This window comes from Martes martes (genome assembly GCF_963455335.1).
Source record: "Martes martes genome assembly, chromosome: 12".
Classification (NCBI taxonomy): Eukaryota; Metazoa; Chordata; class Mammalia; order Carnivora; family Mustelidae; genus Martes; species Martes martes.
The window spans coordinates 73,627,431-73,646,860 of record NC_137900.1 but is presented as its reverse complement, the minus strand read 5'-3'; the positions used below and the strand labels follow the sequence as shown (position 1 = coordinate 73,646,860).

Sequence of the window (19,430 nt, the reverse complement as noted above, 5' to 3'; positions counted from 1 at the left end):
TGTGTGTGTGTGTGTGTGTGTACACAGGGACAGCAGGAGCCAAGGAAAACATCCTGCAGGCAAGAGAGAGCTGGAGATCATGTCTCTGGCCCACCAGAACATTTGCATGACTCAGTAGGCACTCGTGATAATTAACACGGCAAACCACGGTGTCTCGTTGGAAAGAACTAGAATTTCAGCATGTGTTGGCTCTTTGTGACAATAGTGGCTTTTTAGTGGACTGTCAGTGCAACCCCCCCTCAATTGCCCTGACTTGGATGACACCCCCAATTTCCAGCCCCCAGTAGTGCCATCTCCCTCTTGGCTCTGGTCTGCGCTAAGCGCAGGCTCTACCGGTCTGACAGAAAGCAGAGCTGGCCCGGGACCAAGGCAGGAGGTTTGTTTGCTGTTGAATCGAGCCCTCAAGAAGGAAAGTTGAGGAGGTAGGAGCACAGGCTCTGGCCCCGACCGCCTGGATTTGAATCCTCCTTCCACCCGTAGACTTGTCACGGGCACCAAGTTACTCAGACTCTCTGAGGGTGGGTTTTCTCCTTTGTAAGACGGAGACGATACTACAGTATGTACCTCAAAGGAGTATTGCCAAGGACGGATGAAGGAACCTACCAGAGCCGGCTCTTGGAAGCGCTCAGGTAGAGGCCTGCTGCCCTCTGCTGGCGGCGGCCGGCTTTCCGCCGACATGTGAGTGTAAGTAAAGGGCCACATTTGGCCTCCGCATAGCATTGCACACGTGGTGGCTTCCATTTTGGTGTTTTTGGTGTAGCTGCGTGTAAGATCTCAAAGGATTCCTGTTTTGTGTTCAGAGTGGGAAAACGTCCTGACTCCCCCGGGGGTGGCTCGCGGCTGGGGAGGCGGCTTTCGCCCTAGAGACCATCGCCACCTCGTGGCCACACTTCATGCTTGCAGGCAAAGGCGAACCCCCTTTGAGGTGAGAAACTCCATCCTTCCCAGAGGCGACTGAACCACCCTCCGGGTCTTGCAGGAAGTTCCTTCCTCGGTGTCTCCTGGCAGGTTCCTAGCGCCTTTTGACCCCGACCTCCCCCCCCCCCCCGCCATGCGTTCTGGAATGTTTGTGGCTTTTCCTAAACATCTCTTCATTTGGATCTCCCTCTCTCTTGCCCAGAAGAATACTGCAGTTACATGGTTCCCACCCTAAGGGGAAAAATTTAAAGCATGCTAAGAGAGTGTGGGACTGGCACAGGATGGCCCGATTTAACAGGCAGGTGTGGACACAGTGCCCGACTTTGGAGCAGCTTTGTCCCCACATTCCTTATGGAAAGAGCTCCCCCAATCCCAGTGGAAACCATCCCGACAACCCCCGTTTTCATTTGTTCTTATACGCACAGCGTTGGACTCATAGTAGGCACTCAATAAGTATTTGCTGACGGAAGGCAGCCCTTTCCAGGAAGTAAACTCTGAGCTCATCTGTCCCAAACATTTCTATTCATTCTGCACAGCAACTCTAGAAGTCAGAAATCCAGTCTAGAATAAGCAAATGGTCAAAGGTTCTGCTGAAAAAGTGGTGGGTCCCAAGTCTGAGGTGCCTGTCTGATCCCAGAGGTCTGTCAGACGCTGACACTAGCCGTGGAAATACTATACGTCCAAGGCCATGGTGCACAACACAGGCTCTTTGGTGTCACGTATGCGGTCTTCCCAGCACCCCTCCTCCCCCTCCTCCTGCCACAGCCTTTGGCGACAGGAGTGGGCACTAGACCTAGGCTGGGTGGTTTTGCTCTCTGGGATGTATCACTACCATACAAAGAGATGGTCACAGTCCTGAGCCCCTGATTGCTACCTGCTGTGACTGGTTCAGAACATTCAGGCAAATGATGGCTCTGTTAATGGGGCTTTAGCTCCAGACCTCTAGGTTATCCTGTCTGTTTTCTGATCTCCACCAATTATTCAATATTCAGGGATTTTGCAAAACAGTTGTTAAACCATTGGCATCTTGCAATCAGCTGCTGTAGGAATATTTATACCACAGAAATCAGCAAATGCTTCTAAAGATCATGGCTTCATCTCCCAGAAATAACCCTGTGTCCATTTGGGCTCTTTCTCAGTGTGCAGCTAATAGAAGCTAGAACATGCCTCCCTTGTAGCTTTTGCATTCCTCAGTTCACCCAAAAGTTTGAACAGCTGGGCCTGCTGTCAGCCAGAGGAGGGCTGAAGAGAGGAGAGCTGAGGCAAAGCCCCTCCCTCAGCCCCCAACACTGCCCTCTGCCTCCTGGGACCCATGAGATGGGCGGGTTCAGCCCCTTAAGGCCTTTTATTCATTTCATTTTGAGGTTGCCCTCAAGAACTTTCAGGCCATGAGGCAAACACATTTCTCCACCAGGCTAGCAATTCTCAACCTTGGTTGCAAGTTAGAAACACCTGGGGAGCTGCTAAGACACGCCCACGTTCATAGCCATGTCTGAGCCCAATGAAGACAAAATACCAGAATATCTGAGAATGAGGCCCAAGTGCCGGTATCTTAAAAGCAAACTCCAGGGGACCCTGTGTGGGTGCAGCCAAGATGGGAGCCACAGCCCGGGGCAGTACTGCTCAAGCTTGCCACGGGTTAGCCTCCTGGGATGCTTTTTAATCGCCAGCCCAGGCCAACTGAACCCAAACTTTAAAGCTCTCCAGGTGATTCAGATGGAGTCAGAATTGAGAAGTGCTGCTTTAGACCCAAGAAGGATTGCCTTTTATTTTGTATCTCATCTCAAATTATGCAGCCATGTTAATTAAAAACAAACAAACAAAAAACCTTACGGGGTCCTGACGTTGCTATCCCCCCACACAATAAAAACTTCTTCCAAAGGTCCAATGAATCCCTTGTTCTTACCCTGAAATCAGAGTCTGAATATATCTAGATATTCCACTTTCCTGACATTTTCTTTTTAATTTGCTCAAGCCCTTTGAGGGGGGCTCCCCTGGAAAGTCTGAATGGAATCGACGCCCTGGTTCGCCAAGACCCACAAAGCATTGAGTTGGCGCGTTGGGTAAAGGCACAACCCCCCCCCCCAAATATTCAAAACAACCTGGGACCACCTGTGACGGGATCTGCAGCTTATAAATCAGGCGTCCGTTCCCCCGTTTTCAAACGTTAAGTTGTATGCCCAGACCCTACTCATTACTTACTCTAGGTCGGTGATTCTCAGACTGGGGTTCCTCGACCAGCCGCGGCATCTCCAGGGGACGGGTTAGAAAATTCTTCGGCTGCGTACGCTAGACCTACTGAATCAGAAGCCCTGGATATGAGGCCCCAGTCTGTGTTTAACGAGCCCTCCAGGTGACAGAGATATTTGCTGAAGCAGGAGAAGCCGCGCTCCCCAGAGGCACGTTGCTGCTAGGAGCTGAAGACCACTGCGGAGGCAGAATGTGGTCTCAGTGGGTGGGCGGAGAATAACCAAACCAACAGGGGAAACAGAGATTTGTGACTTTACTCTTCTGGGGGTACCCACAGAGGCATCCTAGGTTTTCAGAGCCCACCACCTGTGAACTGAGCACAAAGCAGCCGGGTAATTCTCCCATCAAGTTTAATGGACACTGAGAACACTAGATCATGGCAGAATTTAAAAAAAAAATCTTTATTACGCATTCTTCTTTTTCGGGAAGTAAACATCTGAATGCTTGGGCAACATTTTGAAATTGCTGGTGTGCCATCTCCGGGGATTTTCGGAGGCCCTGTTCTTTGCCTTTGTGTCTTCTTAGACCTTTCAAACCTTTTAAAGTATCCCTTTGAATTCCCTATTTGTTCTCTGTGTTCCCAGCAGCCTGGTTTGAAGCTTTGTGGGGGTTCTGTGTAGGGAGGGACATAACCACCACACTTTCTTGTGACACAGGCATCCCATAATGAAAATGAGCAATGCTCAGAGGTAGCTTCATGGCCTCATGTGTCCCCCAGTGATTGTCTCTTTGACAGCCGATAAGTACAGGGGAGATCAAAGTGGCGTAGGGACAGGAGGTCTCGGTCAGAGAGCAAAAAGCCTGCACGCCCGCCATCTACCCATTAGTGGTTTTAATGCCTCCCATTGGTTTTGGTAAGAGCCTCCTCAGTGAGACTCCTTCCTTCTACCTGGACTATCCTAGACTTTGCCTCCCATTCTGAGTGCCTGTCCTGTGTACCTTGACACCCCTGGCTTTGCCAGCACTCTCAGATATTAGCAGTGACAGAGGCAAAGAGGACCAGGACACTGATTTCAGAGCTGATCACAACTTCGCTGTCTCAGAAGGTTGGAAGAAGTCATATACACCGGGAGAGATGGAGGAAGAGACTCCAAGGAGAGGGGTGGGGTGGTGCGGGGCGCAGGGGAGGGGGGGGGAGCAGGAGACACAAGGTCTGGGGCGTGAGTAATTGTGAGGGGCTGGATAGTGAATGAAGCAGCTGGCTGCTCGGGGAGCAGTGGGGGATGGGAGGACAGGAGGAAATTTGGAGAGGGAGCTTTCTGATGAACCTGCGATCTGCGCACGCTCTTCAAAGTCTGAAATTCTCCATTCTTCGGAGGGGAGCCCAATACAGGTGCTGGAAACGTAATAAGAAAAATTAGAGCCCGAGAGCCAGCTGTGAAACTTGAGTTTTACCATTTGTCCTGCTGTTTGCCCAGCCATCCCTTTGACTTTGTGAGTCTACCTACCTGATCCGGAAGCCCTGTACATCCCTGGGGTCCCAACAGAGGTTTCGAGGCTCTAGCTGGGGCAGCCGGAGACAGCATCCCAAAAAGGGGACTGGGACAGCCTGTTACAGGGATGCCCCACCAGCTAGTATTGCTTTTTCCGTCCCAAATATGCAAGACTCGGGTGCTGCTGCACAGAAGTCAAGGCCAAGGGTGTGCGGGCGTGCCACCGCGTGGCAGATCTGGCCTCTGACCTCCCCCCACCCCCACTCAAACAAGCAGCCGTGGGTTATAAAAACACAGCACACACTGGGTTTTAATGAGAAAATAATTGTATACTTGCATTGAATGCCTCACAATCACTATAAAACCAAAGCAGGATAATAACATTTAAGTGGTTAACATACACAGGAGAGCCAGATACAGAGTATAATTTTCAAACACAGTATTGCTGCTTTCCCACTCTCCTCCTCCTCAAAAAAAAAAAAAAAAAAAAAAGTCATTTGGGTCCAGGGCAACACAAAATCAATATTGGCAGCTCACTCACTGAATGCTTAAAATTCAGGAAATTGGTTCTGTCACTAAAACTGGATATAGTCACCATCTCTAAACACTTAGGCTATTTTTTTTCAATACATAGTTTAATAACATCCATTCTTTAGTTGGAAAAATGTTTAATTGTCTTCAGAGACAAGAGTCGACACTGTTTTAGTGTTTCTTGTTACACTTTATATGTGTGTGTGTGTATTGTGTGTATATGTGGACACTGATCTATATACTGCTTATATGTCATCGTCGAGGGTAGGCAGCATGCAGAGTTGTGAAGAGGCAAGGAAACTGCATTGTGTCAACCAAGTGGAACACAGCCCCGCCTCCTACCACTGACAGACCCTGTTTCCATAATTTCTGGATGAGAAAGCCAAGGCGTGTCAGTAGTTAATCAGCCCCCGAGGAAAGTGAACATCTATAAACACTGTGGAAAGGAACACTTTCAGGAAAGCTTTTAACATCTACAGAATCTAAACATTTGTTATAGTTGAGATTAACAAGCTTGCGTGCTATTTGGGGGCAGGGACGAGCATCAGAGGCTGATTTTCGGGACAAGCCTCTTCCTCTAGATGGATTACGCAGGAATGACTCTCCTCCAGGGGTCTGCTACATCTTCAGAAGGTTAAAGGGGTTCATTTGGGATCCCAGAGTCTAGCATGGTGCGATGTACAAAGCCCCGTATTTTCTGAAGGAGTAAAAAACTCAAGAGCTCAGAGAAAATCTGGCTCTTCCAAGGGAACTGTAATTTACATTTTCATAGGATGGGAAGTGAGTGGAGCCAGGAAATAGCCATCAGTCATCAGAAGGCAGCAGAGGGAACAAGCAAAGGCTGGAGATGGAGGCGCCACAGTTAAGCAGCTTTGTGACGATAGGAGGGTCACGGAAACTCTGCATTTGTTGCCTTATCGACGCACGGAGCACGCACCAAGGGATCGGCTCTAGAACTCTGCACAACGTGATTCATGCTTCTGGTTCGATCAGCTGGAGTCAGTGGCCAACTGGTCTGCCTCTAGAGCGATTCCATTAATTGTGTGACCTCCTAAGCTTTCAATCCGCAGCAAATTCTCTTTTTCAAATGTCGGTTTTAAAGTGGGTGGGTACACGGCTTCCGTCAAAACCGAGCAAAAACCTGCAGGTCGGTCCTGAGGGCTGTTTCATCTTGTGAAAAGACGGTGTTTGTCTCTATCACGTCTGTTTCACTACCAGAGGCAGAGTCAGTCCAGAAAACATGAAGCATGTTCCGTTTTTGGTGCCCCACCTAGAACCACTTCACTCACCAGCCATCCTAGCTACCACTGTGCCCCCGGGGCCCCCATGAAGCTCTTGTCCCAGCTGTTTTCAGTCCTGTGCCTGCCGTGGGAAGGCTGGAAATCCTCAGGCAAAGCAGCCTTCCTGGGTTCTCCCCCATTTCACCCGTCGGGACTCCCCACCTAACACAGACCTCATTTTCCTGGGCACACCTCTCTCCATGCCAGGCTCCCCAACTTGAAAAAGAATTCCTTGCCATAAGGATCTTTGTGGGGTTCCCGGTGGCTAGCACGTTTGGCTGAGTATCCATTCAGAATATTCAGGACAATAAACCATATAAAGATGGTGCCCACCACCCATCTCTAGAGTTTGGCTTCAAATGGCAGGTTCCCTTGGCAGTTTGAAAGGATCCTTGTGAGGTATCAGACAGGTACATTTTTACTTAATGCCCACTGCTGGTCTGCGAATAAACCTTCCCCCCTAAAGTCAACACTAGTCTATTAAGAGAAGCAAAGATAACGTGCCTAACATCTACATACACACTGTTGTGGCATCGCTACCTATCAGAGTAACATAGCAGAGCTTATGACATAACAATATAAAAACAAAAAAGAATTTTAGTGAGGTCTGGCTTAATTATTGCTTTTTTAAAAACCACAGTTTTGAAAGAAATAGGAAGAAAAACAAAAAAAAAGGCTGGTCCGTTTTTTTTTCTCATGGCCAGAATTAAAAATGTTTCTCATCCAGAAATTCAGGGCACCCAATTACGGAATACCCTTTTCATATTGCTTTAAATGACAGAGAGCAAAGCTGGCGTCCTCCACAGTGTACTAAGCTATGAATACAAAGCATGAGAATAAATACGGTACTTTTCTCAATGTGAAATTACAAAACCGCTCCAAACTTTTCAATTGCGACTCATGCAAATACCAGGTTAGGTCAGTTTAATATTACAAATACTGTATCAGGTCGGTGCCTCTATATCCCTTTTCATAAAAAAGAAATTCTCACTCACTCCCGACACTGGCAAACAGCTTTGGAGGAAATAACTGTACACCCTTGTCCCATGATCATTCTGGAATTTTCATCCTCGTACACACACTTTACCCAAACACACAAAAGGCACACACACGCTCACACACACATACATACACATACGTGTACACACACAACCATCTTTAGGAATTGTAGCCGGTTCCAAGCTTGCACTTAAATTTCTACTCTATATTTTTCTCTTTATCGTCCTGAAAAATGCTGGTTGCTGAGCAAAAATAGTATCTCTTACTTCCTCATTTTCCCACTTCCTCCCTCCCTGTTTCTCTGTCTACCTTCATGACCTTTTCTTTAATGTTTCCTTTCTGACTGATCCAAAATAATCTATCATTCTTCCTCCCAAGGCCCATTTTATAATATAAAATATAGCTATAAACACGTTTTTATTTCCTGTCCTCTGCCTCAGGCAGAGTTTGCCCTTTTCCCACCCCTACTGCCACTCCAAAAATATCCCTACCGTCTTGAGCCGAACTGTTGAATGTGTACAGGTTTCAAACATGGATACACTCCCCCCATCCCATCATAAAAATAGTTGTTGCCCACTAAATAGAGCTTTTGTATGAAGAGAAACAGAATTGTGAAAATGCGTTCTCATGAACAGCAAATTAGTCAATACTCAAACCAGACGAGATCCTAAAGCTAAAACAATCCATTTGGTTTGGCTTTCTCCCTCCTTCTCAACCCCTTCATGTAGAATAGACTGTGTTTGCAACATGAAGAAACACCGTCTCCAAAAGGTGGATTTTAGGTATTGCCATCACTGATTGCTCCCGATTAAAAACAACTAAATGGAAGAGAAATGGAATCATAATTGTCTCTTCCGGGCAGACAGAGAGAAAATTGCATTTCATTTTATGGCTGCTGGAGTAAACGGAGTTATCCCAATACCTGGGATGCCGTGAGTGAAGGTGGGAAGCCGGTGCAGGAAGTACCCCACGCCCCGTGGCTTGCACCAGCGTGGGCTCTACTGCTCTATGTGGCCCTGTTACCAATGTTTGTCCTCATCACCCAGAGAGGCTGGTCTTAGTCCTGCCTGTGGCAGCCATGTTGACTTGTTACTGCTTTGTCCTTTTGAATCGAAGGACTGGTCCAAACCCAGGTAATTCTTTGAGTCTCCAAAAAAAAAAAAAAAAAAAAAAAAAATCCTTTCTCTTTTGACTCCTGGGTGTTTCTAGAGTTTGATGGGTGGGCTTCTTTTCACTTGATTTTTCATCATTGGTCATTGCAGCTTCTGGTCTACATAAGGATTGTGGAGTTTGTTCGCACTTTAATAAATATTCCATTAAAATGCTTTGATGTGTGGATTTCTTGGTTTCTTGGGAACCCAAGCACCAAAGAAGCTTCCTGGGTGGAAGAAAGTTTGTTATTCATTGTCCTCTTCCTCCTGGTTGGCATAAATCCCTGCTTCCCAGCGCAAAGCCAGGGCGCTCTTTCTTCGATTAACCCGTGTGGCCTCAAGGACCTGAAGAGAGAAGGAAAAAAAAAAAAAAATGAATCAGAGATCACGGATGTTCACTATGTACACAAACCAGCTTCTTCGTTTCTTTTGTCCTCTCCCTCTCAACAGCACCCAAGAAAGGGAAAGTAATAGTGTCTGGTATGGCCAGGAGGTAGAAGAGACACGGGAAATGAAGTTGGATGCATTCATTTCATTGCCAAATTTCATTTGCTATTTGACCCATAGTTTTCAATATAAAAAGATTTAATTTCCCTGAAACGTTCTGCATGTCCATCTTTTTCTTCCAAATTTTTATTTAAATTCTAGTGGGTGAACATAGAGTGTCATAGTGGTTTCAAGAGCAGAAGTCAGTGATTCAATACTTACATATAACATCCAGAGCTCATCACAAGTCTGGACATGTTTTTGAACTAGACTTGACTCTGCGTTGTGTTTCGATAACACAGTGGTTCTCTACATGTTATCCGACCAGTGCTGTCTGATGGAAATGTTCTGGATCTGTGTCATCAACATGGTAACCACTGAGCTACATGACTGTGGAGCACTTGGAATAAGACCAGTGCGGCTGCGAAACTAAAAATTTAATTTTAATTAATTTTAATATCCTCATGGACCTTGTGACTACCCTATTGGACAGCACAGGTTATCAGTTGTCTCAGTCTCTTTGTAAACAAGCAAACCAGAAAATAATCCCAAACAGCTGGGCCAGTGTGAATTCCATCCGTCAAACTTTGTGGACATACATAAGCTGGGATCATATTTATATCATGAAAGTCTATTTTGGTATAACTCAACTTCCAACAGAAACTAAGTGAAAAGAAAAAGAGCTTCCCAGGCCAATCAAAGCAACCTGAGCATAATGATGCAACATCAGGGCCCAGGTGCTAATCAATGAAATCCAAGGTCACAAAATCAAGGACAGGTAGGCTCACCACCATCAGGGCAGGGCCTCCCTCCCTCCAGTTCACCAGAGTATTCTGTGGACTCCAGAGGGAAAACTTCATTCAGGTTGTTCCGGCTTTGGTTTGATCGAGATGAGATCCAGATGGATGACATTCAGGTGGCCAACATATGAGAAATGACTCAATATCATGACTCGGCACCACAAGCAAGCCCATGCGTGCCAACCACTTAAATTACGGTGGCATTAGCTTAGAACATGCAGGTTCTGACATCAAAGTCTAGCAGAGCCGGCACTGTTTGATGATCCCAACTGCAGTGAAGGCTTTGCTTATTCTAAGAACAATCATTTTGGCAAGGGACAGAAAGGCGGGCAACTCCAGAGAAGCAGGGAGACGCGGGCTGCAGGCAGTCTTGGGCACGAGCAAGTTCTAGGGAGATTCACGACTTGGGGGTCCATCTCAACCTGCTTCTTTGGACGCTGACAAATGCATGGACTTCCCAGACCTTCCATGTGCTTTCCTCTGGGAAGCCTTCCCCAGGCTCCCCAGTGGGGACAGCTGGACCTACCATGTAGGAGGCACTCAGCCATGTCTCCTAAATGAATGTTCATCGTTAAGCACATAAGCCATGTCGCAGGGTCTTGTGTGTAAGCACACTACGGTCCCTTATTCAATATCTAAGAATAAGAGACTGGTAAGGCAAAGAAGTGTAGTTTAGTAGAGGATTCGTCTAGAAGGTCAGCAGGTGGTAACACGGAACTGAGAGAGGGTACTGGACTGGATCAGGAAGTCCTCACTTTCTTTCCAGTTCCATCTGGAACACGGTATTGTTCATGGCATCTCGTGTCTCAAGTTTCTTCATCTGCAAGATGGAGACAGCACCTGCCCTGGGTCGCAGGCATTCTCCAGAGACAGTGCTGACTCTGAAGTCCAGGCATGTCTAGATTTAAATCCTAGTGACTGTGTGAGCTTAGCAAAGTCACTTATCCCTGGGCTTCAGTTCTCTTAGGTGTGAAATGGGAATCCTAAAAGCTACAGTACAGAGCTGGCCGAAGGAATAAATGACACAATGTACGTACGGCCTAGTTCTCTGTGCTCTGCAACTTTGCGAACTGTAATGATTTCCATCATTATTGAAAGGGGTTTGTAAATGATGAAGTGTTCAGATGTAAGGCATTTTTATAAGGAGCACTACACCAGTTACTGTCTCCGGGTAATCCAAGGCTTCTGATGAGGACTGGCTCAGGGCTGAAGGCATCCCACAATGGCCTTTTGAAGATTTAAAGGCCAAGCTCCTGGAGAAAGTTATCTAAATGAGCATTTATTCCATAATTAATTCAGAAGACAGTAATGTCATATGTGCCTATGTGTGTGCTGTCTATAAATCTCAAGCAAAATCCAGAGCTCTGATACTTTAGTTCCTATATATTAGCCTTATTACCTAAAGCCCATTCCTTTGTTTTTGGGCAAAAAAAGCACTTGCTCCTGGAGCTCTCATAATAGTAACACATCACACGTACTGTGAGCCACTTACTGTTTTGATCCCCATGACTGTTCTATGGGATACACATTAGCATTACTTGGTTTTCCCATAGGACAAAACTGAAGCATGGGGAGGTTACGCTGACCAACGTTACTCAACTGGGGGAAGAGCTGAGGTCTGCACCCAGAATTCTGGGTGTGGAGCTGATGGCCTAGGCCGCGATGGCGCACTGCGGCTCAGTGCCCGTAAGGAGTCTGTCAGAAGAAGCAACAGAAAGAAAAATAATATTCCACAGGGATGGAGAAGGGAAAACATTACAAAATTTGAAAATAATAATAAAAAGTCTGATTTAAGGGCTTATCATTTTCACAAATTCAGATTTAGGTTTGGTGAGAGGGAGAAAAATCAACTCTCTTTGAACAACCCCCCTAACATATTAATTTTCTGTCTCTTGTGCTTGAGGAATTCAAGCAAAACGCTCGTTTCTCATAGAAATCCACAGACGATTGTATTGGGGGGATGGGTAACAACAGGCAGAGGGGTTAAGGAATGTCAGTGACTCCATTCATGTTAATATTCTGTCTTCCTAAGTAAGCCCTCTTCAGTTGAAGATAGACTGGGCCCAGTGTTATCTTCCTCGGACGTACTTGACCAGTTTTTCGTTATTCTTAATTATGTTAGCTCAAAGGGGATGGGGCCTAGGACCTCTTTCTTCCACTGCCATTGCCGAGATGAGAACCACAATTAGTCGCCGAGGTGGGTACACGGGATGGTATAACTTTTATATTTCATTACTCATTTTATATCTTATGAAAGAATACTGTTATCTTTCGAATGAAGATTACTGATAATCATCAGCTCCCATCTCTGGTAGTTAATTATTTTGCAAGATAGGGAGACTTTAAGAATATATTGTGCTATAAGTAAGCACAACCATCCTGAAGAATAACGTGCAGCATGTAATGAGCGGGAGGATGGGGGGAAAAGCCTTTCGACCAGTACTTCCATCCCAGGAGAGAGAAATTCTTCCAGAGCTTACGCAAAGAGATAACGCGTAACATTCACTGAAACACTGTTTGTAATTGCAAAAAAAATAAGGAAACAGAGAGAGAGGAACAACCAACATCATCAACAGAAGGATGAACAAACAGTGATATATTCATTCGGTGGGGAAGGATACAGCAGTCACAATGAATGAGCCAGAGCCCTCAGCAACCCCGTGTTCGCATCTAAAAACAATGTAGACAGAATAAAGGAGCAGAGGATGTAACAATGTGATATGTTTCTGGAAAGTTTTAAGGCATGCAAAAACCAAGATGTCACCCGTGTAGACAAACATATGAAATATAACTATAAAAACATGCATAGAAATGATGAACGGTAAACTGAAGAAACGTCACCTCTCCGGAGAGAGAGAAGTGGGGGCTGGGGAGAAGTAACAAGGGAGCTCGAATGGTATTTGCAAAATTAATATTATTGGTATTAATTATTAATACCTGTTATTAATATTAATAATTTAAAATATTAAGCAAATATTATGAAATGATAAGCATGGTCAAGCCTGGATGGGTGGGCTTTATTGTTTTATTATCTCTTATCACTGGAACATTTGAATGCCAACTCCATGACGTTGGGGACTTGGTTTCGTCGAAGGCTCTATTTCTGGAACCTCAAAAAGGGCCTGGGGTGTACAAGGTCCTCAATAAATTAACAGAGAGAATGAACAAATGATTCGCCCTACAGTTCTGTATACTTGAAATAAGTCTTTTATAAATAATAAAATTCTAAAGAAAAAAATACAAAAACATTGTGTTTTCCCATAACAAAAAAAAGGAAAAATATTTTAAAATTAGGGGAAAATGAAAAATACCGTGACTTTTCATAGCACAGATATTTGCGAATTCTGTGTAAAAGAAAACTGTAGAAGAAAGGAGGAGAGTTGGAAATTCAATGCTTAAGGAGCTTCCAAAAAAACCCAACCAACCAACCAAAGGACTGGATCAACAGCTCAATCCTCGTGAGCTGCACTGTCTTCTAACCACACCCGAGTATCTTTGCTATCAGTGCCTGAAGAAACTAACATCTGTGCCCTTGCATGCAGACCCCTTCCGGATCCACGAGCAGGGCAAGGTCTTCTCCAGTCCCACCACACAGCACAGCAAAGCACAGCAGCAAGGAGCCCTTTTGCATTTACCCCAACATTTCCAGGCAGTCCCCAGTCCCCAGTTCCAAAAAGGCTGGAAGAAAGAAACACGGAGACGAGCTGCTTCCTTGCCCGTCTCCTTAAACACATCAGGAAATGGCAAACCACGAGACCATGCACCTGGGTCAGGCATGCAGGAACACCAAGACAAACAAGTGGAAAAGTACCTCGGAAGTCACCTTGCAAGACAGTAACTTAGAGGTGTACTGGCAGAGAGGGAAAAGAGCAGGGTTAGTACACAGCAGAGACACACTCGCACAACACCCCCCCAGCTGGAAACCGGTGCCACGCTGGGGGGGGGGGGGCGGGCGGGGAGGCCATCACACACACATGCCACACTCGCTTCATCTGATATTAGTTTATTTAAAACTGTATCTTGGGGAGCACACAGATACCCTGCTGTTCATTAATAAGAATATCAGATAAGCCTTACTTTGTTAATTCAAGATTCGTTGCTTCCATTTTTCCGTGTTTTGAATTAACAAGAGTCCTCCCCACAACCCTGTGTGCAGACGGCTGCCCACCAACAAGGTCTTCGATGGCTATATTGGATTTGCTAGAATCTATAGCCAACCAGCCTCTTCTCTTCCTGTAGTACCTTTGAGCCCCACAGCAGTCTATCGTAGCCCACTGTCCCCCGAAGAGAAGACCCAAAGCACAGGAAGTACTTGATTTGGATGCAGGTTTGTGGGGGCAGATTCTGTGAGCCGAACTGTGGATGGCACCACCTAGGGAGGGCACACAGCCATCCCTGTCACTATTTGGGGGGCCTGGATGAATTCCTGATAGTCGGGTGATCATGCAGGAACTAAAAAGACCCTTTAGTTCCTGTGGGAAACTCAAAGTCTCTGCAAGAAAATCTCCGAACAAAATGGGCCAGCTAAGGGAAAGGACATACAAGAATGGACTTTGGGCGGCCTCTACGGAATTATGGTAATGGTAATGACCTTGTGTTTACACAGCTTAGGACACTGGAGGCATTTCTCAGTCTTGGCTGCTGGCATCCATGGACTGGTTAGGTGGGGTCCTATGTCTGTGGTCATTACCGGCTTCTAATGCGTAGCGCTAAAAATTACAGTTCTGTAATGGTTAGGCTGATGACTTCTTTCTGTATCCCCACAGGGCATGAGCAGCTAGAAGAAATTTGGGCAGCACGAAACATCCTTGATTGTGGCTAAGCTTCCCACGGAGCCTGTGGTGTGGGGCACAGGACAGGCCTCCCTCATCCACTCCATCAGAGTAAGTATGGCCACAGGGTGTCTTGGTTTGAGGGGGAATGTGTGTGAGGAATTCTTAGAAAAGGAGTAACTGCTAGGCCCTGGCTTTGACTTAACCCAGGAGAACAGGTGAGGCCTTCTCTTATTCCAAAACAGGCAGGGACGACTGAAAGATGCCTCAGTAACTATTTTTGGGATGAGGGAGAGTAGAAACCCCTCTAAGAGTAGATGCTATGCTAGAAGCGGGGTTGGGGCCGAAGGCCTACAAGAGACAGTCATTTGGGTGCAGGCCAGCATCTCTGCAGTGAGAAAGGGAAGGCAAATCCACCAACTTGTTCAAGAGCATCACTGTCTCAAGAACCCGTTCCCTTCTGAGGCTCAGGGAACAAGTGGCTAGTAAAACACTTTTGCCTAAATATCGTTCCTTTGCAAGGCACCAGGGAACCTTCTAGGAAACTATGATTCATCAGCCCATCGTGTGTTACAGGATGGACCAGAGATGGCCATCAGGCCCAGATAAGGGGACACTTTCACAAAGAAAACACTTCCAGATAAGAGCAACGCATAATCGGAACAGGACTGTTGCATCTGGGTGTGTGGTGCACGCGAGGCACAGAAGAACCAGGCTGAGCGGGTGGACGGGGTTGCAGCTCGGTCCGCTCACTGCCCTCCCAGGGTGGTGGGGGTGCGTCCTGGAACAGGAAAAAAGGTGCTTTTTTCTAATTCATACAAATACCCTGTGGAGGCTGGTAAACAGCCAGGGTACGGGGCTAAGGGTGGAGAAAGCAACGTCCCTACCCCCAAATTAGCGGAGGGGTCCCTCAGTCAGTGGGGCCTGGCCAAAGCCTTGAGCAGGGAGGCACTCCTTGGTGACCATATCACACAGAGCAAGGAAACCAGCAGGTGGCACCCGCCCAAGGTCAGAGCTGGTAACAAGGGCGGCCATGTGGGGATCACGTCTCATGAAAAGGGACCTTTTTCCAGTTGCTTGTTATTGACTTTTTCACCAACTGTGAAAGGAGCAGACATCCACAGGTGACGTAAGATCCCCGATGCAGTGCCTTGTGGGGAGATATCCCAAACGAGAGCTGGGATTGAACTTGCCGTCTTCTGTTGTTTTCCGAGCATTCACCTTGTTTCCAGCAGAAGCGGGGGCCAGCTCAGGGACACGAAAAAGGCCACCAAATACTGCAGCTTCCCCCACACCATCCCCCGGCAGGGGATTCAGGAGCCAGCAGCCTCCTTTCGGTCTGGCATACAATTTTTTAAAAAGTGGGAAGATTTAAGCTGGAAATGAGCCAGGGACAGGACTCCAGAGACCACTGTTGCTCCGGGGTGGGGAAAAAACTAATCTGTCTGGAATGGTAAGGATGTTTTTCTCGGGGGTTAGCAAAAACCACTCATGAAAACTCTAGGCATAGCTTCCCTTGGTTCCTCTGTCTTCTCTTTCTTCTGTCCTTCATGCTCCATAGGACCATGGGTCTACCGTATCACTACACACACAGGCCAACTGCCCCATTTTGTTTTTAGGTCTTCCTTCTCCTCAGCAAGAGAGTAAGAATTCTTTTCATTCCGGTCAGAAAGAACTCGCTGCTTCCCCTGAGCAAACACGAAGTTTGGTCCTGAGTGTGCGTGAGGGACTCATAGTGCTGCCAAGTGACTTACTGGAAAGAATACTGGCAGGTTGCATGTGTCAGGTGACACTGGCCTCAGGTGATCCAGGTAAGGCTTCTAGACGGGGGAGGAGCTAAGGAGTCAGGTTTCACCCTCAGAATAGTGTATGGGAACGGCACTGGGAAAACAGAACTACCAGCTTCTGGGACAGGGAAGCCAGGGACACAGTCAAATATCAAGCAATCCATTGGCTCCCTATGATTATCCTTCTGGTAGGAGAGATGATTAAAGAAGGGGCCAGAAACAGCTAGGAAGACAAATGAAGTTTGTTCATTCCTACAGGGAAACTTTGACATGTTCCCCAGCGACTCATGGAGAGACAGTAGAAAGGATCCCCGGGATTAAAAGGTCTAAGGGGTGAACGAACAGGTGGCACGAAAACCAAGTTTGGTCACTGATGGTCACTTACGTGCTTTAGAAGCAAATTGAGTAGGCTTTTGAAGTTCTGGGTATAGAGGATATAGTGAACTGCACAGATTTTGCTCTGTTCCTAAGTTTCCCACAACAACAAACTTAGTTCTCTTGTATCTCAAGGACAGTGCAAAACACCTGGCTCTGAATCCAAGATCTGGGGATATTAATAGCCTGCTTAGTTAATAGGCTTCTTCCTATTATGCATGCATGCAAAGAAACATGAAAAATGTTTCTTTACTTGAGAAAAACTGAGATGGGAGCCTGCCACTTGAGTAAGTGAGGGGTAAGGTGCGCCTTGAAACGTTGATTCCAGGTAGCGTCCTGAAGGCGAAGGGGGAAGCCAGTCCGGTGGCCTCCCGAGTTTGTACGAAGGCAGCTTCCAGCTCTGTCTGCCAAGGGAGTGGCCGCGGGCTCTTCACTTCTGTGGGTAGTGTGTGCCTCTAACAGGAGCACAAAAAGCACACACCAGATACGCGGCCGGTGCTTAGAAAACACTTGCGCGGGGCACACGCAGAGTGCTTCCATTCGTTCCTCCCCTCCCGTGCCAGGATGCAGGGGCCCCTCAGCTAACGGTCACCACGGCCGCTGATACACAGTGAGGACTCCCTGGGAGGAAGCAAGAGCAAGCACCTCAAAAGCACAGGCCCCAGAAAATACCTACAGGGAGACTCCGTGTTCTCAGTGGGGCTGTAGAGAAGTGCTGGCCAAGGTGACTTCACGGGCAGAAGTCCCATGGGCTGGGGGAAGGAGCCCCAGCAGGAGTGTCTGCAGCAGCTACCGAGGAGGGCCAGGCCCCATCCACCGTGTGGTAGGAGGAATGGCCCCCCAATGCGCCGGCTGAACAGAGCAGCCGAGGCAGCGTTCCAGGCAGCTTAGGTGTAAACCCAAGGGAGAGCCTGGGGAACGCAAGCGAGTCATCGGGCTGCTACAGAGATGTCCACTTTCTTTATCCCTAAATATTTTAAAAGCATCATTCAGGATCTAGCTTCGAGTGCAGAAACCCTTGAATTCAGCCAACCAGGATAAGTAAGGCAGTAAGTAGGCATGGGATTCCTACTGTGAGCCTGTAGGTTGAAGTTGAAGGTGACCCAATAATTTAGCATCCAAACTGGGGGGGGGGGAGGGGCCTGTTAAAAATTACACCAGGACCACAGGCATAAACCAGCGCCATCATGGTAAACTGGGCAGTGTCTTCAACAGACCCAAGCTATTTGTGACCCAGGTGACACTCCATGGGCATGGGGGATGACCACTTCGATAAATGGTACGAGACTGAGGCCAACCAGCCTCCCAGGAGGTCAGCATGGGCCTCCGAGGCTGGTCCCCGGGCTCCTGGCTGGGGAGACTGTGCGAAACAATCCTTATGTCTCTGACTGGAGAAAGAAACGCCAGAGCAGGTGATTTCCTTCATGGCTCATATGACTGTCACGGGCAAAAAGATCTTGAGAACCGAGGGTAGCAGGGTAGCCCTGTGGTTTCGAACTGTCATTTTCAATGGCTCTTTCCTGCCAAACTGTACACACACACTTGGGAACAGCCCACAACACATTTAGCCTCTGCGACACATTTATGGGGATTGCTGCGAGGAGACAGTAGAGGGACGGCCTCATCACAGTTCTCTAGAGAAATAAAACGTCTATGGGGTGGGCCAGCCATGGTAGCAATCAGCTCCCCAGTACCCGGAGATGATTTTGGGGTGCTTGTGTCCTTCTTCCTGTGCTGTCCTTATGTGGTTTTTTTCTACACACCAGACATCCCCTGCTCTGGCCTCGCCAGTGGGTTCCAGCTACACTCAGCAGCAAAAGGATCTGCTCCCTCCATGATCCATGTTTTTGAGAAACAAGGCAAAACACCCAAACCCAACTCTAGGCACATTAAACGGACACATCTGAGAACTGGCTTCAGAGCCAGGACGCTGGCCAGACCACGGCACACACACCCGCGCCTGAACTGGGATAACCACACGCCACGCGGACGTTCACCCTCAGAGAAGTGAAAGAGGAAAGGAGGAAACACTTACACTACTATCATCCATTCTCTCACGCCTTTTAGATTTGTGTGTCTCATAGTCTTCCATGAGGGTCTGCATCAGATTCTTGGGCCGCTGGGATCCGGCAGCCTCTTCAGGAGCTAAGTCAGGCTGCGCGCTGGGGCCTTCAGGTGAGGGGGATGGAGGAGGTTTGACTTTCTCTATTTTCCCTGAAACAACAGGAAGAGAACACCCTTTCTAAGCTCGTCTGCTCATGACTGCTTCCAGAAAGAACACTGGCAAAAAGCAACCTCTGACAGAGAGCAGTACCAGAATGGTAGTTAAGTGTGGGTCGTTGTACTGCAGGGACTAAAGGTTAAAGATGATGTCACAAACCAATCCGACAAAGACCTCAAGGACACCAGTGCTGGAAAGTCAGCCAGACCAGGGAGGCCTGCAGGCACTCTGGAAATCTATGTCAGACAGACACTGGCTCTGATTGTTTTGGGAATATGTCCTCTATCACAGATTACAGAATTCGACTGTCAGAGGTGGCGGTGCTGCCAAGCCTTTGAAACCCACATTTTACAGTCGAGGAAAACAGGCTCTGCAAAGGGGATGCCTTGCTGAGGTCCCAGAGAGCTGGTGATGGTTCTAGATCTCT

At 47.4% G+C, this 19,430-nt stretch overlaps 1 protein-coding gene across 3 annotated transcripts in view; it reads right to left on the bottom strand.

The window, feature by feature from the left end:
• Positions 1 to 7,105: 7,105 nt before the first annotated feature.
• The window catches only part of PALM2AKAP2 (PALM2 and AKAP2 fusion), a gene marked incomplete at its 3' end in the record, with an annotated part of 333,400 nt that continues 321,075 nt past the window's right edge, over positions 7,106 to 19,430 (bottom strand). For 2 of the 3 annotated variants that reach the window (XM_080819613.1, XM_080819614.1), the window contains 2 exons: positions 18,818 to 18,996; positions 7,106 to 8,907 (listed from right to left, as the gene is read on the bottom strand). In XM_080819613.1, coding sequence (XP_080675739.1) covers positions 8,809 to 8,907; positions 18,818 to 18,996 — 278 coding nt within the window. The remainder of the gene's footprint in view (positions 8,908 to 18,817; positions 18,997 to 19,430) is intronic. The other variant, XM_080819615.1, reaches the window with a different exon arrangement.